This window comes from Anoplophora glabripennis, unplaced genomic scaffold (assembly GCF_000390285.2).
Source record: "Anoplophora glabripennis isolate ALB-LARVAE unplaced genomic scaffold, Agla_2.0 scaffold95, whole genome shotgun sequence".
NCBI classification, from domain to species: Eukaryota; Metazoa; Arthropoda; class Insecta; order Coleoptera; family Cerambycidae; genus Anoplophora; species Anoplophora glabripennis.
Window position 1 is genome coordinate 966,255 of NW_019416252.1, and position 17,987 is coordinate 984,241.

The window sequence follows — 17,987 nt, forward strand, 5'->3', positions numbered from 1 at the left end:
GTGTTGTGTTTTCTATATTCGCTTTATATTTCGATAGTATACAAACTAATTAACCAAGTAAACACTTTAACCCTACATATATACACTTACTTTTTTTCCAGTATAAACCAGCCACAACTAAGAATAAAAAATCTTCTCTAAACATGTTGGTTATTGAAAAAATATGTTTTAACTTCCTTGCGACAACCAGTGGGAAAGGACCGAAAACAAAAACAAAACTCGAGCAAAATGTAGCCCGATTGATGGAAATAAGAGTTTTGGATTTGTTTCAGTTTTGTTTTTGTTTTTCAGGTTCTAGAAAACACAAATACAACATAAACTCAACTGTCCGTTTAGTAGAAAACCGCCATTATAATTAATTAGTTATAAAGAAAACAAACTTGCGACTAATCTAACCTTTGGTGTTCTAAGTTGATCCTGACTGGAGATTCTTGAGACCACTTCAAAAGAACCAGCTACTGAGCCAACCTTTCGTATCTTAATGTTAATATTAGTATGACCCTCGTTAGAATCCAACTCAAATATGTCATTGGAAGAATCTGATTTTCTCTTCTTCACTGTACTAACAGTGATTTCTTTTAAAATTTTATCCAAATCATGCTTCTTATGAATAAGCTGTCTTATCACTATTTCTTTTCGATTGGGTGTGTTGCCTAATATACTAAGTTTTTCTTTAATTTCTTTATATGATATATCAGGCATTACTATAACAATTTCTCTTGCATCATCTTCAATTTCTTTTTCAAAATTATTTGAATGACAATCCCTCTTTTTCAGAAAGTAACATAAGGTCAATTGATTTCGTATATGACTTTTATCCAGCGGTATTTTTCTCATAAAATTAATTATATCTTCGTTAGAATCGATCCATGGTAGCAAATTTTTCACATTATTGGCATCTTCCATTAATCGCTCCTGTAATAATTATTTTTATTACGAGAAAAACAATTACAAACGAATAATAATTCTCGGAACTTATACCATGTTTACATTTATCAGTTAATCTATCTTACCATTTTTCTGTTGACACCTTTGAGATTCGGTAAAACGGAGTAGTAAATTAAATCTGATTTAACCAAAAAAATATATTAGTCAACATGTTAAAAAATAGAGTAATTAATAAGAAACTCGAAAATGTTACAAACGCGCACTTTTTGTTACATTTGTACACTTGACAACGAAATAAACGACAAATGAAATGACATAACGACAAAGGACATGGACAACGACAGATAACGTGAATAAAATTCAGCGAAAGCAATACCAATCCCAAACAAAAACCAACTGAGTAAAGTAACAATCCCCATATTTTGCGATTATAGCACCAGTGAAGGTGGAGGAAATACACAGACTTCATATTAGAAGTGAGGAAATAATAACTATTAACTAATATATAGTCAAATGATCTTCAGCATTTGAGATTACCGGCCAGGGAGGATAGTACAGTCAGTCACTAGATGTTATCTAGTGACGTATCTATATAGTGATTGTAGAGGATAGATAACGATAGTGCCATCTAACGCCACTTTGGAAAACTGCAAATATTTCAGTCAACGTTTTTGGTCTATCATGACATAAACCATAAAATATATAACTTATTGTTAGAAATTCAAATTCTAAATTCTATGTATGCTATTTCTTTCTTTCAGTGCAAGACAAAATAAAGGAAATGTGTTTGATTGCTTTCTTGACGCCGCTAGAAATTTTATACTAGCTGACACGACAGACGTTGACCTGTTCAAATTTCAATAAATTTTCCCAAATTTTCCACTTTTTCTTTCCCTAAAAACCTTATTCAAACAGTTATATACCAACATTTCAGTCCAGCCCTACGAGTAAAGAAAATACTTTGCTCCTATAGGTCCAGCCGTTCTCATGTGAGCACTTATTTACCAACGAACAGCAATTTTTGTTTATATAGACTAGTTGAACCCACAGTGACTTTTGAACCCTGCCACGCTTCGCATCAGTGGCTATTCCCGAATTTTTCTTTCCTAAAAATCTTATTCAGACCATTACAAACATTTAAAAAAATAGCCAAATCGGTCCAGCCATTCTGTGTTTACCAAAAACAGTATTTAATTTTTATTTCCCTATATAGATTTTGCCACATAATTTGTTATAGGTATTATAGAAAATTACTATTGAAATTATTTATTATTGATCATGTACGATAACCTATATACATATATATTAATTGTAAATGCCACATATCATGTGTCTTAGATGGGAAAGACTATACTTAAGGAAGTATTATTATTTTTTTTAATTTATGCAACCAGAAATATCAGTTTAAACTTGGAAATCAACATTACCATGAATGCAAATTTCATTATTGTTGTCATGATGGTAACGACTTCTTAGAAGTTATAATTGGAATTTGTTTTTCAAACTTCGAATAAGTAACCACAACGAAGTGCGATATGAAAAAAATTTATATGTATAAAGAGTACTATAAGTACATCCATTATGACCTCTGTATACCCCTTAATTATTAACATGACTTTTCCGGACACCCTGTATAGGGTGGTAACTACGATACTTTTGTCATGTAGGTAATGTCAATGTCAGAGAATAATATGCCAACTATAGGGATATTCTGTGGTAATCCTAGATAAATGATACTAGTGGTAATGTTGTAACATGTAGATCTTTTATCTGTTTTGTGATGTAGATTAATATCTATGTAAATGATTTCGCTTCTTTAATTCAGGATTAAAGAAAACTAGTTATCAAAATACATTAAGATAAAATTGTATACCCAAATAGGGATATTTAATTTCATTACAGAGTTTCAAGTACATTCTGGATCATAAAGTATCTATATTTATCTATGTTCTGGATGTATTATCTAGAGTTTTAGGGATGCATTCTTCTGATAGGTAATCTGATATTTTACAGAAGTAAGAGAGAGACTTGAGGACTGAGGAAAGTCGTACGCTTTGAGCGAGTCTATCAGTCTATCACCAGGTAAGGTCGCTATTAAAGAGTGAAAGCGAGAATCTTCTAAACCAGTTTTATAAATAATTTATTATTAAATCTCAGGTCTAAAAACAACAATAACTTATTTTAAAACTGCTACTGGTTTCCAAATCTATTTAACTACATTGGGAAAATAAATAAGAAGTTACTAATATTACTTTTATTAAGTCTTCAGTGCATCCAACACTAGTACCAAAAACATCCCTGTACCAGTAATAAATAAGTACATTTCCGTGAAGAAAACAGACAACAGACGACAGGTCGGTGTGTGTTGTGTATTTTGATAAATTTTAATTCTTGTCAAAAATGCAAATAAGACAAGAAGATACAGTTCTCAGTGTTATAAATAATCCAGTGACGTAACTCAGTGTAGGTATTTCTTTTTATCAAGGGTGCCAGGGAAACACAATAACAATGGAGCAACTAGGAGATCGTGTTTATGCCGCCGAAAAGATTATGAAAAAACGAGTTCGAAAGGTAAAGGATTCTATATTGTATGTTTAACGCATATATTTCAACGAGTTTAGTCGAGTATTTTCCCCATATTAACAACCCTTGTATTTATATACAACCCTACCATAATATATCGTGTATATTTTCACCACTAATTAATTTGGAATTTACATAATTTATAGGGGTATTAGGGGATGGATATTATGAGTTGTTAGTTTTTTATGCTTCACTTTACCTTTTTTATATATAATTTAAAATAAGATCCTAATAAAAATGATTATTCTGTTCTTAAGTAATAAGAACTTTTATGTATATTTTGAATTTTCAATGTAGAAAACTCTTTGTTCAATTAATTTGAATTACCTATGTAATTGTTTAAAAAAAAATGTATATAAACAATTTTTGTAGGGCGTTGTAGAGTATTACGTTAAATGGAAAGGCTGGAGTCCCCGATATAACACTTGGGAACCCGAAGAAAATATCCTAGATGTTCGTTTGATTGACCTCTATGAACAATCTCAGAAGTCTGATGGCACTTCAAAAAGAGGTCCGAAGAAAAAAGAGAGACATGCTGCACCGGTGACTGTAGACACTGAAGATGAAGGCGTCAGAAGTGGGGAAGAGAGTCAGGACGAAACACCGGAGACTAGCACTAAGTCTAAACTGAAGCACGAAAATACAGCCAATGTAGACGATGAAGAAACCCGAGCAGGTGCTTTAGATTTTCTATTATATATAACTTAATTGATATTATCGATTTCCTCATATTGTAGGCTCGGAGGAAACTTCAAGTGCTTCTGTGCCGACAGTGTCGACGGCAGATAATGAAAACTCAAATAGCTCCAGTAGTGAGGATAAGATACCTTTAATATCTCGGATCGACATAGGAACTAAGAGGAAAGCAGCTGTATTGTCCAAGGAGAGTGGCAAAATCGGAGTTACCATTACGACTAGTCCAACTAGTTCCAGTCCACCACCAGCTAAGGTAGGCCTTTTTTTAGAAAGTTTACTATAAATTTGTTACAAGTCCAATATGATTTCCATAGGAATTATAATCAAATAAATATTTACTACTAATTTTTAACACAACTGTTTGAGAAATTGTTAAAATTTTTGTGATACTGTTTTTCATGTCAAAATAAATTGGCCAATTTATTGGCTAAATTTAAGGCTACAAACTTTTAGAACAAAAATCTATAATAAGTAGTAAACTAAAACCATGTGAGACATAACCTTATAAAATATGTAAAACAAATGCATCTGCAATACAAAATGTATACTTATTGTCAACCTATATTTTAAATATCCAAAATAAACAGATGTACCAAAATAGCAGAATATAAGTAAAATTGTTTCTTTTAAAAGAAAATTAAGTCACTGAAATCCTTCAAATTGATAAATAAATTAGAGCTCATTCTATTGATTCCAATTATTTCTTAAGGCTAAGAAATTTGCCACAATTTTTTGTATTTTTACTTGTTTTACATTTCACCCAAGAAATTGTACAAGTAATTGTCCAGTTTGCTATTTTTTTTTTATACCATTCTCCATGAGGTATATTGATCAATTGGTTAGAGCTGAATCACTGGCGAACGACTTATTCAAAAGATCCGGATTAGAAATAAAGCCATTTTATTATTTTTATTATTGTTTATTATCTCACTTGTGAACGAAATTAACTAAATCGTAAGTCGTGTTCTGGCTCTGAATCATTCTTAACTGAATCAGAGCCATAATCAGTGAGTCGTTCATTTTGAAAAACTATCTATCATTGCTATACAGACTTATAAAGTTTTAGAAATTGGCATTATCAAAAGAATATTAACAAAAATATTTTTATATATTGCGGTTACTATAAATAGCTAATTACTAATTACTGCTAGCTACTTCATATGAATACTTACAGAACATGAGAGTTCTTTTTTTAATCCAAACAGTAAATTTTGAAGGCGTCATGATGCAGAGAATCGAGAATAAAAAAAGGCAACACTGAGATTCGGGATACAAAGACTCTAAAAACGAAATGACACGATTCATCATCAATTTGTTCGGTCTCCCAATTACGGCATAATTGAACCTATTCAATGAACCCATTCAGAAATATGATTCAGATTCAGTGACTCCGATCTTGCAATTAAACTGTTTTGCCCACCTCTATTTTTGGCAAAACATAAAGCTATACCAACTTTTAGAATAAAAAAATCAATCAAAATAAAATGTAGTAACACTTACAAAATGTCCATCGAGCAAGACATCTGTGATAAATTTTTGATATTTATATATTTCATTCATACTATAAGTTGCTTATTAACATAAGAAAGTTATTTATTTAATTCACATGGATGTCTGAATATAAAATAAAGATTAGTTTCAAAAAACTAAATTTTTGGAAAATTTTTAGTGCCCTGTAGCTTGGAAAATAAAACCCGTAGAGCGTAACTTCATATGAGAAAAAAATATTTTTTAATTAAAAAAATCCACCGTTTAATTTATTCCCAACTTTTAGGTTACACTCAGTATAGATAAAAATAAATATCAAAACTGCCAAAATAGTATAAATGAATCAAAATTTTTAATGTAATTCTTTTGCACTGTGATTTGGAATCATGTTCAAATAATAGCCTTGTCTAATTTTTAAAATAACCAATCACAGTGTTTAATTCATATCATGTTTACGAAATCGCAGTTAAAAAATACTATAATTATTGATACCATTGAATAACAATTAAGTCACTATATATTAGTGATAGACAGAACTGATCATTTTTAAGAATCAAGTGCTTTGTTCCTATATACTTTTAAGAATCGAATGATCCGAGAACTGGGAATTGAGAATCAAGTGTCGGAGGGAAAATTGGATAGTTGAACGATGAATGTTGTAATTGTGGTGCGGGGGTAGTAAATTTTTATTATACAGTAGAACCTCGCTAATGTACAACTTTCATTTTCAATTGGAAATACTGTTCTGTCTGGAATATTGTTCCATGTTAAAACAATAATAAAACATGAAAGAAACAATGTTAATGATCAGTCATGTCAAGACCTGACTCTAGCGGCGGCCCATGTAGGTAAAGTAGGTACACAACCACCGGAAATGGGATGGTCGGATTAAGCAGAGAGTCGGACCATCCGAGGGCGGATTAGCGAGGTTCTACTGTATAAAGTTTTGTGTAAAATCATTTAAATTATCAGATTTTTTAATATAATATACAGGGTTATTCACATAACTGGTTCATTAGAAGGATACGAAGTTACCTTGACAGGGTTTTCTTGAAAATTTTAAAACCCAGGTTACCGGCTATGAACTTTTCAATGAAAATATTTTCAAAACTGCTGCACTTCTGCTTGTACCGGAGTTGCCACCAACTTTGTTATTTTAAATGAAATACCCTGTATATTATTGCATTTTTAGATTCTACTTTAAATTTTAGGGTCACTATATACAATATTTCCTATACCTAGGAGTTATAGAATTTGAGAGATTTAATATTATATCCCAGAACGGCTGAAGTATTTAAGGACTATGTTCAACTAAATTTTTTTTTATCTCCTTCCGTACGTGAATCACTCCTTCAATTATAAAAGCAAATTTCTTGAACACCCCATATAAAAATAAAAATATGTAAAATCGAAGATATGTATCTCTATTCATAGCTGATAAAATTTATTTCTGATGATTTCGGTTATATTGGATTAGATCTTTCTACATAAGGCAAGAAAATATTTCCTTCATATAAGAAACAAATTAGCGACTGCAAAAGGCAATTTTTTGTTTCAATTATGACTGTCTATATAGGGTGTAAACACAACCTTTTTTTTATTAATTTATGATCTAGAATCCTCTATTAAAGTTTGGCCAAGCATTTTAATTATGCCCTGTACAAATTATAACTATTTGAAATTGAATAATTTACTTTTCATTTTTAAATTATGTTGTAATTTCTGATATAAAATTTTCTTTGAAAATGATGTTTTAAATTAAAAATAAATGGATTAAAATCAGTGACTATTAAATTGGGTAAAAATGACTCAATCATATTTTCCAATATTGACTTTCAGGCTCCGAAACTATCATCAAAGCAACAATCCTCCTCGGTCAGATCCAATGGCCACCAGTCCACCAAATCGGAAGAGGAAACATCTGCGATTCCTTCAGCTTCGAGCCCTGCTGCATTGACAGCAACCGCCCCAAGGACGAGTACCGACAAGAGGCTGATTCCCACAGACGCAACTCTCCCACATTCGTCCACAAAAGAACCTGCTTCTCCTAAACCAGTGGCATCGCGCACAGACGATAAGAGGTTAGACAAGAAAGCGGACGTTAAACCGGAGAACGGTTGCTCTGACGAGAAACCCGTATCGGTAAATGGACATAATAATAATAACGTTGCGAGTGAAGTGCCAGTTCTTACAAGTCCCGGGTCTGAATATTGGTTAGCGAGAAATCCCGTGGCAGATCAGGTTTTCATTACTGACGTCACAGTCAATCTGAAAACGGTGACCATTCGGGAATGCAAGACTGAAAAGGGTTTCTTTAAGGACCGTGATGATAAGAGCCATTCTAGTGATATAATCTGACTTGGTTTTCTGAAGAGTGGGCTTTCTTTTTCGAGGATGTTGACGGAAAAGTGGACTTTGTACAGGGTAGCTCGTTTTTTTAGAGCGTTTTTTATTACGTACGATTTTATCGTTTAAGATCTGAGTATTTTTATATTTCGTGTGGTAGAGTTGTTTTTAGACTGCTGGTGCTAAATTTCTTATTGAAATTGGGAATTGATACTTAACTACCCTGTTTGACTTTTTTATCTACACTTCTCGGTATAATTTTTTATACAAATGCAAGACAAGGTGTTCCAGTCTGAGAAGTCAAACTTTAACCATAGATAGTGCTGGAAAAAAGTTGAGATTTTCTTAATATACCAAGGCGCTATTTTGTACTGTTTTTCACATGAATGTTTGGGAATAAAATTTTTGTCATTTTAAGAAATAAAATATTTTGCAGTTTTTAATTTTATAACAATTACATAACGCATAACACAAATTCTTAGGTTTTAATTGTTTATGCTTATTTGTTCTCTTTTATTCTGTTTTGTACACAATGAAAATTTTCCAAATGCAAATTTGAGAATTTCACAACCTTCCAGTTGAAAAGAAATTAAGAAATATTTTCTTATGTTTTTTTTTGCCTGTGGTTAATCTTTAATTTATCCATACTGGAACACCCTATATATAATTTTTATGATATTAATGCGATTTTTTTACGTACATATAATTATGTATAAAATTTTAAACTAAATATTAAGTATTTTATTTAAAACATTGAAAAAGAAAAGGTAAAAACCATGTTTTCCCTCTAGTCATTATTAGAGTTTGACACTTCAATGTGTAAATAAAGTGTCGAGGTAACAGGGGCTCCGAGTTTTCGGTTGTGGATTACGGTTCATTTCGTTTGTTCATCTCTAAAAAATGTAAAAACATCTTGTTTTAACTGTATCAAATTAATACATTTATTAAACATTTTCCTGGTCGCTGTTTGGAGCAATAATAAAATATTGTGTTTGCTTAAAAAAAGCAGCTCTTACAGCTGACGTACTGGGTATTTTTATTATATGAGGTATGTTGTCGATAAACAATTAAGTGAAAAAAAATTGTGAATATCTGTAGATGAAATTAAAGGTAGCAAAAATAAAAAAAATATTTTAATTCCTGATAAATGCAATATACAGGGTGTAACTTTGAATGAGGGTCATATTAATACAGAGAAACCTTTAGAAACACGTGTCAAGTTTATTTTTTCAAATACTGTTGTGAAAACTATTTTCTTTTCACCCCTTTTTTTTTTTAGTAATTTTCATACTTCGCCGCTGTACAAGCTAGTCTGAGCGGAAACAACTGCATACGTTAGACTCTGCGCATGCTCAGTTGAGAATTCGGCTATGCATTGTTGTCAAATCCCATAATTTAAGGGAAACTTCAGTTTCTTTTCACCCTTTTTTTTCAGTAATTTTCATACTTCGCCGCTGTACAAGCTAGTCTGAGCGCAAACAACTGCACATGTTACACTCAGCGCATGTTCAGTTGAGAATTGGGTTATGCATTGTTATCAAATCCCATAATTTAACGGAAAGGTTATTTAAGCAAATTTACACACCACACGTAAGAAAAAAAATAATAACATAGTTATAAAATCTATTTTAAAAACACATTTTATCGGATAAATATTTTTATTTATTTTTTATTATGCTCGTTTTTTAAAACAGCAAAAAAGTATTTACAAATAGGAATGTATTAACATATCAATATTAGTTAACATTTAAAAAATCATGTAAAAATTTTTATTTTTTTAGAAACGATAAAACATTTTTTTTTATGTTTGGGCCTGCGACTATAGTGATATGAAAAATATATGGTTTAAATAACAAATCGATAAATTATACAAAAACAACATGTTTCACCTTAAAAAGCTAGAAAAAGCTAATTACCCGATTATTTATTTGATTAAGTTGTATTAGATTGTATTTAGGGGAACACTTACTACTATTTTTAAAAAACATCACCAAATTACACGGTGTATATTGCCTTTTACCATTTTATTGATACAGTTATAGCCAAGGTCAACCTTTCATTGGTAACAAACGGAGATACTGAGAATTCATTGCAACACAGTTAAATTGTTTTTAAATTACGTAGTGATGCCACTGATTTCGCACACAATTGTCAAACTCTAGTCATTATAAATGGGTATATTGCCGAATTTAAGTAACAATTTCCATTTTTAATTTTTAATAGTAATTACTTACCTTCATCATATTTTTTACATTTAATTTTCTCTGGTTTGTTCCAACAGTACAAAGTATTAAAAATCCATCGAATGTAAGCATAGGTATAAATGATTTCCTCCATGGTAGCCGCTGTTGAAACAAACTTTTAAGTCATCATTCCACCTATTTCGTGCTAGTACATTTTCTGTATGTTGTTTAAAACGAGTACTTGCTTAAAACTTTTTATATATATTTAAAACTCTTGTTGACTTATTTATTTTATAACCTAATTTATTTCTTGTAAACGCTGATGTAACGCTACGTCCTTACCATTAACGCGGGAATAATAAATGACAATCCTCAGGAGCAATTAAATTAAAGTGAAAATAATTTAAGGCAGTCCCGTTAAGGGTAAGTCCGTAGCACTGCGTTAATCATTTTTAATGTAAGATATGTATTTTACTTATTAATGGTAATTTGTACATAGACTGTATTATACAAAGTTAAATTTAAATATACCTAGTTGTTTTCTGTTAATGTTTAAGTATTTTTGAAATAAAACGTAGATGAGCCTTATTTCATATTTTTTACTTAACCTTCCTCAAGGATCATACCTGAACTCCTTCTAGTTTATTTTTTATAATTTGTTAAAAATAAACTTAAAAATTTACTTGTAAAACCTTAGTACGAGTATATTATATATAAAACAATTATGTAAACTTTTAAATAAATCATTAAATATATGTATACGAGATGTCCCAAGATTCCGTGAATATGGAACTATCACAGATTTTTTAGGTTAAAACTATTTAAACTAATACAGTAGAATCTCTGTTAACCATGTGCAGATTATCTGTACAGTGGCTAGAAATTTGTTTCTAGATTTGGACCATGTTGCATGTTAAAATGTAACTGTGCACGGATTTACTATATTAAGTCAAATTATCTCCATTTTTTGACGGTTTAGCCAGTGGGACCCATACCGTTTCTTAGGGGAAAATTTCTATGTCTATACAGGCTGTTACAAATTCGCTTCTCACTACAGGGATCTTGAAAACGGTAAGAGATACGAAGTAGCTTAAATGAGGGCAAAGTTGCATAATCAGGGGACCAACGTAATGCCTCCAAAAAATCAATTCTAACTTGATTAGTTTTCGAAATATTTGAAAGAAAAACAAAATGTTGGAAATCTGTTTTTGTTTCATTTCAGCCTTGTTTGAGGTGATATTCAAAAAAGAAGAACACTTTCTCACGGCAACTTTTTGCCCTTCATCGAATGGCATAATCAATTTTTATATCTAACGTTTTATCTTTCCAGGACCATCATCAACTTCATTTTTTTAAATACGACCCTGGAAATTTTATTACATTTTTTGCAAGCCTTCATGTTCATGACCCCCAATACTGTACTACCTCAACCCGAACCAGATTCAGACGTTTTGTCTGTTATAAATTTATCTAAATTTTTTATTTAGATTTCTATGTTTATCGACTTATCGTACACTTTAAGTGTCAGTAGACCCTGTGAAATCCATCTAGTTATTTAAACTATTACCACCATACATTAGAATAAAACATTATTAGCGTTTAGAGTTATTTCTAGGCTTCTCGAGTGCTCAAAATTCAAACAAATTTTGATCTAATTTTTTTCAGGATATTCGTACAAATACGTCTGACACGGTCTTTCACAGTTAAGGTTACAGGTATAATACATTCCGATAATATTACGCTAATCTTCATTTTCAACCTTTGTTAAAACAGAAATGTTTTTGAACATTTACTGAATTTTTTAAAGTATAATATTTATTTGGCGTTTTGGTTGTTCATATGAATTTTTAAGAATTAATTTGTCATAATAAAATTAAAATTGTAAAATAATAATTTGATTCTGACGCAACAACTTATCGAGTTATGTATGACCAGGTGATGGTAATAGTTAATAATAATAAATGTTTTATTGTAATGCACGGTGGTAATAGTTTAAATAACTAGATGGATTTCACACTTGCAGTGTACGATAATTCAATAAACATAGAAGTCTAAATAAAAAAGTTAGATAAATTTGGAACAAATACACTGAAGACGAATTTTTCAAGACAAAACATCTGAATCTGGTTCGAACTGAGGCAGTAATAAAATTTCCAGGGACGTATTTAAAAAAATTAAGTTGATGGTGGTTCTGGAAAAACGAAACATTACATATAAAAATTAATTATGCCATTCCATAGAGGGCAAAAAGTTGCTATGAGAAAAGTGTTCGTCTTTTTTGAATATCACCTCAAACAAGGCTGAAATGAAAGAAAATCAGATTTATAAAAATTTCAGTTTTTTTCAAATATTTTGAAAACTAATCATGTTAGTCTTGATTTTTTAGAGGCATAATGTTGGTCCCTTCATTACGCAACTTTGCCCCCATTTAAGATACTTCGTATCTCTTACTGAAATCAACTGATAAATACAATATAGGTAGTATTTTTTTATTTAAAATTTAAATTTTTTCATTTAAAATTTAAACTTTGGTGAAATTTAAGGGAACTATGAAAATTTTTTGAAAAATAAGAAAACATCTGTTTGTATTGATTAAGAAAAAAAATAGTTTGCATAATATACAACCCTTTCTGAGATCTGAGGGGAAGATATCCTTATTTAGAATTTAGAATAGGAGAAAATGTATGTGAATATACTTTTTTGATTGAATCGTCATGTGTTCCCATTTGAACAAATACACTTAACTCAAATATATAATTCAGTTATCCTCTCAAAAACTTATGTTCATCTGCTAGGCAATTAACCAGGTACAAAATTTGATTTAAATTATTAGGCAAAACACTTAAAACAACTTATTTGAAAATATATTTTGTTTTGTCAAATTTAAGGCCGTCTAGCGGCTATATAAAGAATAAAAATTTAATTCATCTTAATTTCACCTAAAAGTCTTCAGTAGTTACATATATGTACCTACATGAAATATTGCAACACCCTGTATAATATTTGTAAAGTCCATAATATTTGATTACTAAACTATCATCTACCGGTGAATACACTAAAGTAAAAATTTCAACTACAGTGTTTACAATAATAGTAAAAATGAGAAAAGTGGACACGAGAGACGATACGAGTTGGATTTTATTTTCCAGCAATGTTATCAGAACATAAAAAACAATACAGTGGCTTTCAACTTCAATAGCTTTTCAAATTTAAAGACGCTAGATGGCGGGTTGGTACTTCATTGATACTGCTCAAGCTCACGAATGACAAGGCATGGAAGTGATTGGGGATTTTTATGCGTATCAGACATCTATATAGCTGGTTAAAATATCGATTGGCGGTTAGTTTAACACGATGTCTCAGTATGTGGCACCGATTCTTGTGTTAAATCTCGGCTCAGAAATGATATTCGTGATTGCTCAACGACTGCAAGCTCAAAATATACCTCATGAACGGGCCACACTAGGTGATCATACATTTGTACACGACACACTTCCCACTTTTCACTTCTGCCGGCAGGTTTTTCGAAAATTCCTGCAATCTGCACGATGCTTTTTTGTTTGTACTCTTTCGTTTTGTATAAGGCTCGATTTAGTTAAGTACGTATTGCGCATCGCTTTATTAATTCTTTGTATATCTCACATCACAAAAATACGCGCATTTGTATAAACACTTCCTATAACAATCTCTGCAAAAGCAATAACTATAGAATTCCTGTTATATGTAGCTTCATGCTTCGAATAAGGCTTATATGTCAAATAGCAGTGGTGTAGGCAAGAGAATTTTTACGGGGGCAGAAAACAGTTCATGAAAGTAGGGGTAAACTCCGATGACAAACAATATTTTGTGTACGCCACAAATTCACGTGAATCAATAAAAAAATTCAATTGAAGATCGATTGCTTTTTTGTATGCTATCTGTATATATTATCTATTATTATTTGCTGAGTATATTGGTACGCTTGGTAAGATAGTATAAATTGGTAAAGTAATACTCATCGCTAATTTCCAAACAATATAAAACCTTACCCATCTATTCAAAACGATTCAAGACTCCATAAACATAGGTATTTAAATACCAACAGCTATAATCATCTTCTATTCAAGGACAACAAATTTAACAACATCCTGTGCAAATAAATACATATTGATTAGTATGCGTCTATGCTATCATAAAAAGTAAGAATATAAAAGATGCATTTAAAAAAATATATACACGACGACAATCCGCCGGCAAATCAATATCTTCCAACAGAAAAAATATTGATGAAATTCGTTTACAAAAATACTCTGGTATATGTTTACGTTTTAAAATGATAAATACATATGTAACTATTGATTGAATAGAAGCGAAACACAAAATAACATTTGGACGTCTTTGAGTGGGGTATTTTGTATTCCCTTAATTACAAAATGTAATTTTGAATTTATATGTAATTCACCCTTATATTGGTCGTAACCTTAATTGCGTGACGGAGTAAAAATATCAATTTTTAATTACACTATAGGTACTTACAGGGTGTAACTATAAAATGTTTGGCCAAATGTTAATAGCGGACTATATCTTAAAAAGGTTTCTATAAATATGAGATGGAAAATATTTTGTGTTCTACATTCAATAAGTGCGCTTTCAAAATTAATGAGAAGATAAGGATACGTCTTAAAATACCTGAGGAAATAAGCCGCATGTAAATAATATATTTTTTATTCATGGATATATCGTAAACTTTAGAATTATTTGTTTACCATCCCAATTTTGAACACGTTTTTAAATAGTATTCAATATTTTAAATGTTAATTACAATCTAAAAATTATCTGAAAGCAAATATTTTATTTAATCATTTTCTGCGTGATTAATGAAATATTTGTACAAAAAAAGTATTTTATAAAAATAATTTAGTTTTTAAAAATATTATAACCCCCTAATCTTGTCAAAAAATAAAAAAAATGTATAAAATTTTTATGTTTAGTTTAGTTGTGTTTTGAACATATTTTTAAAATGTCACATTCGACTAAAAGTTAAGAAAATATTAATTTTTCTTTTTGATGTAGAATCCGTCTATTTTATTGTTTGTTCGTCGTTAATATTCCCCCAATCTTTCTTGTTTCAGTTTTGGAAGAAATCATATCTGTTTTGATATCAAAACCGCTCATAGTAGACCTGATGAAACCTCAGACAACTCACGACCACAACAGCGTGCGTGCGATAATAGAGGACGTCACGCAATCATCAGCGATGAGACTGGACCCCATAAGTATGGGGAAGCTATGGGATCTCATAACCATGGTGTTTAAATGGCAAGTGTCCATGTCTGACAATTTAATAGGAATCACTTTAAGACATCTCTATGAAATAGAGAGCTACATCATCAATCCAGATACTCATCAGCAACTGCTCAGGGTCCAAAATTTGGTTGAAAACTTCAATAAGATTTTGGATCAAAAGGAAAAAACTGCCCTGCATGAAGATGTACTTTTTTGGCTCAAGAATTATAATGTTAGGGTTTCTCTCCTGCTGAGAATGGGGTTGCAGAATATGGACGGGAATTTTGTAGTTAACAATCTAGATCCTATTGCTGAAGAAATGCTTAGGAATTTGGGTAAGTAAGTCGGAAAAGGCATGAATCATTAAAAATTCTGTATGAATTATCTAAAAAATTATGGAAATATGATGAAATCTGTATGTGCTTGAACACCCTGCTGTACGTATTAAATGTTGGAAAAGGATCTATTCATATTATGTGGCATAGTGAGTACATATTTTGTAAATTCGATAACTGCATGTAGTGACATTCCTAAAAGAATAATCATCTGTTTTAACTAACATTATCACTTCACTTCAATAAAAGTGAAATAATTCTATCCTACCCCTTTCTTAAAAAAAATCCATAAATCCAAATAAATAGTTCTAGAATTATGCACTGACAGAATTTCTTTGCTATGGTTAGTAAAAATCCATTAACCGTAACAAAACATCTGCATTAAATAGGCGCCAAGAGAGTTACCTACGCAAATACCAAATTGAAAACTTTCTGGCAGTTGTTAGACAACTGAAAACTGACTCGACACTCGATGACAAAACATCTATTTATTACAAAGGACCCAACGACTAATGATTGACGAATTTATATCCTGTGTTACGTGTTACAGCAAAATGGCGAAACTTCTAACTTCTCTATGGGCGAAGCCATGGTCAGCATAAGGCACGCGTAATCGCGCATGCGCACTGAGTCGAATTCCGGTTTATTCTGGAAATTTTTAAGTGAGGCCTCAGTTATAGTAATTGAACCCTAATTTTCTATACAAATAAGGAGTGACTAACCCCAATTGGATCAATTCTAAAAAACTTACCCGAGCAAAGCAACTCACTTGGGACAGATAGGCAGTCGACTAAAATAAAATTCCAACTGAACTATCATAGCCACAAGACTTTTTTTGTTGTAAACACCCCTGGTAGCAAAATCTTGCACAAGACACTTATACAAGACTGTTGTGTACCTATCGCCGAAATCAGCATCAGGTTTACTGCAAGATTCATTGTGCAATTGTCTTGATCAAAGCTTTCAATGGATTTGATTTTGATTCAGGGCACTTGAGCACAAAGGGGTAAATTAAAGCAAGTGACTATGTTGCAGACTTACATTAGAATTAAGTAAGACATATTGTACTTGACATACTAATTCACCCCTTTGGACTCAAGTACTTTTGGTTAAGTCTGGTGCAAGTATTGTAAAAGTATCTTGCATAAGAAACGATATAAATTTCAGCAATAGACACAAAACAATCTGACACAATTTGTCTATTTCAAGTAAACTTGAAACAACTTGTATTAGAATTGCACACGATTGTACTACCAGGGACGTTTCAGCAAAACGTACTTACTTGTGGCAGCATGAATTTTTTTCTGACGGCAAAAATTTTACCTACTGTAACTAAAATACCTTATCAAAGACCCTCACTTAGTGGATTTCTTTCAGTGTGCTAGATCAATGAAGTGTTTGATTTTTCGAATGACAGCACTAGCAGTACAAATAAGCAGTGACCAAATTCGAAAATATCCATAATGGCATAAAATTTCCAGCATTTTTATTGAATGATTGCTGGTATCCCCACCACTGTTCACATATTTATATGAAAAGGACTTTTTATATTATTTATTTAGATGAAATTTTAAGTTTTTCAACTAATCCTAAAGCAATCGGTGTATTTGTTTTATTTCTAGGTGAAAACATATACCAGGTAACTCAAAACGGCAGGATTCTGGAAAACAAAGTAAAACACACATCTACCTCAGATTTGCAAGAACCAAAACCGGTAGACGAATTACAACACTTTGTAAATGAAATGCTGGGCCAACGTAAACTGCTTGAAAATGCTGAAGACAACCGCTTCAAGTTGAGCATAAGCGACGAAAACGCAAACCGTGCTAAGGAAAGAAAAGTGGCCTTCGACACCATAGACGTTAGTGTCGATGATACTAAATTGCAAAGTTTGATGAATGACATGATATTAAGGGATGAAGAAGAAGTCAGCTTTAAGCATGACCTTTTGGATATGATTGGTGGCAATGATGATAATAAATAAATACAATAGTAGGAAACACAATAATTTAATGACTCGAGCGTTTTGAATTTGAAGTTGTGCATGAATCAAACTCGAAGCACTCTTTGTATTAACAGTTTACTAACAACTACAAATTTTCGCAACTTGAAACTAGAAAATGAAGCCTATGCCTTAAACTCAAAACGAGACAGACTGAGGTCGATCGTATTTTAATATAAGTATTATTCAAGTGATATTTGT

General features: G+C 31.3%; 3 protein-coding genes across 10 annotated transcripts in view; 2 read left to right on the plus strand and 1 right to left on the minus strand.

The window, feature by feature from the left end:
• The window catches only part of LOC108905853, a 48,115-nt gene extending 46,893 nt beyond the window's left edge, over window positions 1–1,222 (minus strand). For all 6 annotated transcript variants that reach the window (XM_018708892.2, XM_018708890.2, XM_018708891.2 and 3 more), the window contains exons 1-2: window positions 1,014–1,222; window positions 397–915 (exon numbers count right to left, since the gene is read on the minus strand). In XM_018708892.2, coding sequence (XP_018564408.1) covers window positions 397–915; window positions 1,014–1,016 — 522 coding nt within the window. In that variant the 5' untranslated portion in view covers window positions 1,017–1,222. The remainder of the gene's footprint in view (window positions 1–396; window positions 916–1,013) is intronic.
• A 1,670-nt stretch (window positions 1,223–2,892) lies between these two features.
• LOC108905861 (polycomb group protein Pc) lies at window positions 2,893–8,676 on the plus strand. 2 transcript variants are annotated; one of them, XM_018708909.1, is made up of 5 exons: window positions 2,893–2,970; window positions 3,151–3,459; window positions 3,844–4,147; window positions 4,209–4,420; window positions 7,495–8,676. In XM_018708909.1, the coding sequence occupies exons 2-5, from the start codon at window positions 3,397–3,399 to the stop codon at window positions 8,011–8,013; spliced, it is 1,098 nt and encodes a 365-aa protein (XP_018564425.1). In that variant the 5' UTR covers window positions 2,893–2,970; window positions 3,151–3,396; the 3' UTR covers window positions 8,014–8,676. The 2 variants fall into 2 exon arrangements, with proteins under 2 accessions (XP_018564425.1, XP_018564424.1); XM_018708908.1 differs by lacking the exon at window positions 2,893–2,970 and having other exon boundaries at window positions 3,003–3,459.
• Window positions 8,677–13,394: 4,718 nt separating this feature from the next.
• Window positions 13,395–17,959, plus strand: LOC108905860 (protein OSCP1). Of its 2 annotated transcripts, none has more exons than XM_018708905.2 (3): window positions 13,395–13,650; window positions 15,296–15,784; window positions 17,407–17,959. In XM_018708905.2, exons 1-3 carry the CDS (start codon window positions 13,539–13,541, stop codon window positions 17,766–17,768), a joined length of 963 nt encoding a protein of 320 aa, XP_018564421.1. In that variant the 5' UTR covers window positions 13,395–13,538; the 3' UTR covers window positions 17,769–17,959. The 2 variants fall into 2 exon arrangements, with proteins under 2 accessions (XP_018564421.1, XP_018564422.1); XM_018708906.1 differs by lacking the exon at window positions 13,395–13,650 and adding an exon at window positions 13,664–13,783.
• The last annotated feature ends 28 nt before the right edge of the window (window positions 17,960–17,987 follow it).

Bases quoted from the DNA above. Each gene is read 5' to 3' on its own strand.
- LOC108905860 (XM_018708905.2), top strand. From the start codon at position 13,539: ATGTCTCAGTATGTGGCACCGATTCTTGTGTTAAATCTCGGCTCAGAA. The intron at 13,651-15,295 runs GTGATCATACAT...TTCTTGTTTCAG, and splicing joins TCATGAACGGGCCACACTAG to TTTTGGAAGAAATCATATCT. The intron at 15,785-17,406 runs GTAAGTAAGTCG...TTTTATTTCTAG, and splicing joins AGAAATGCTTAGGAATTTGG to GTGAAAACATATACCAGGTA.
- LOC108905861 (XM_018708909.1), top strand. From the start codon at position 3,397: ATGGAGCAACTAGGAGATCGTGTTTATGCCGCCGAAAAGATTATGAAA. The intron at 3,460-3,843 runs GTAAAGGATTCT...CAATTTTTGTAG, and splicing joins TGAAAAAACGAGTTCGAAAG to GGCGTTGTAGAGTATTACGT. The intron at 4,421-7,494 runs GTAGGCCTTTTT...ATTGACTTTCAG, and splicing joins CCAGTCCACCACCAGCTAAG to GCTCCGAAACTATCATCAAA.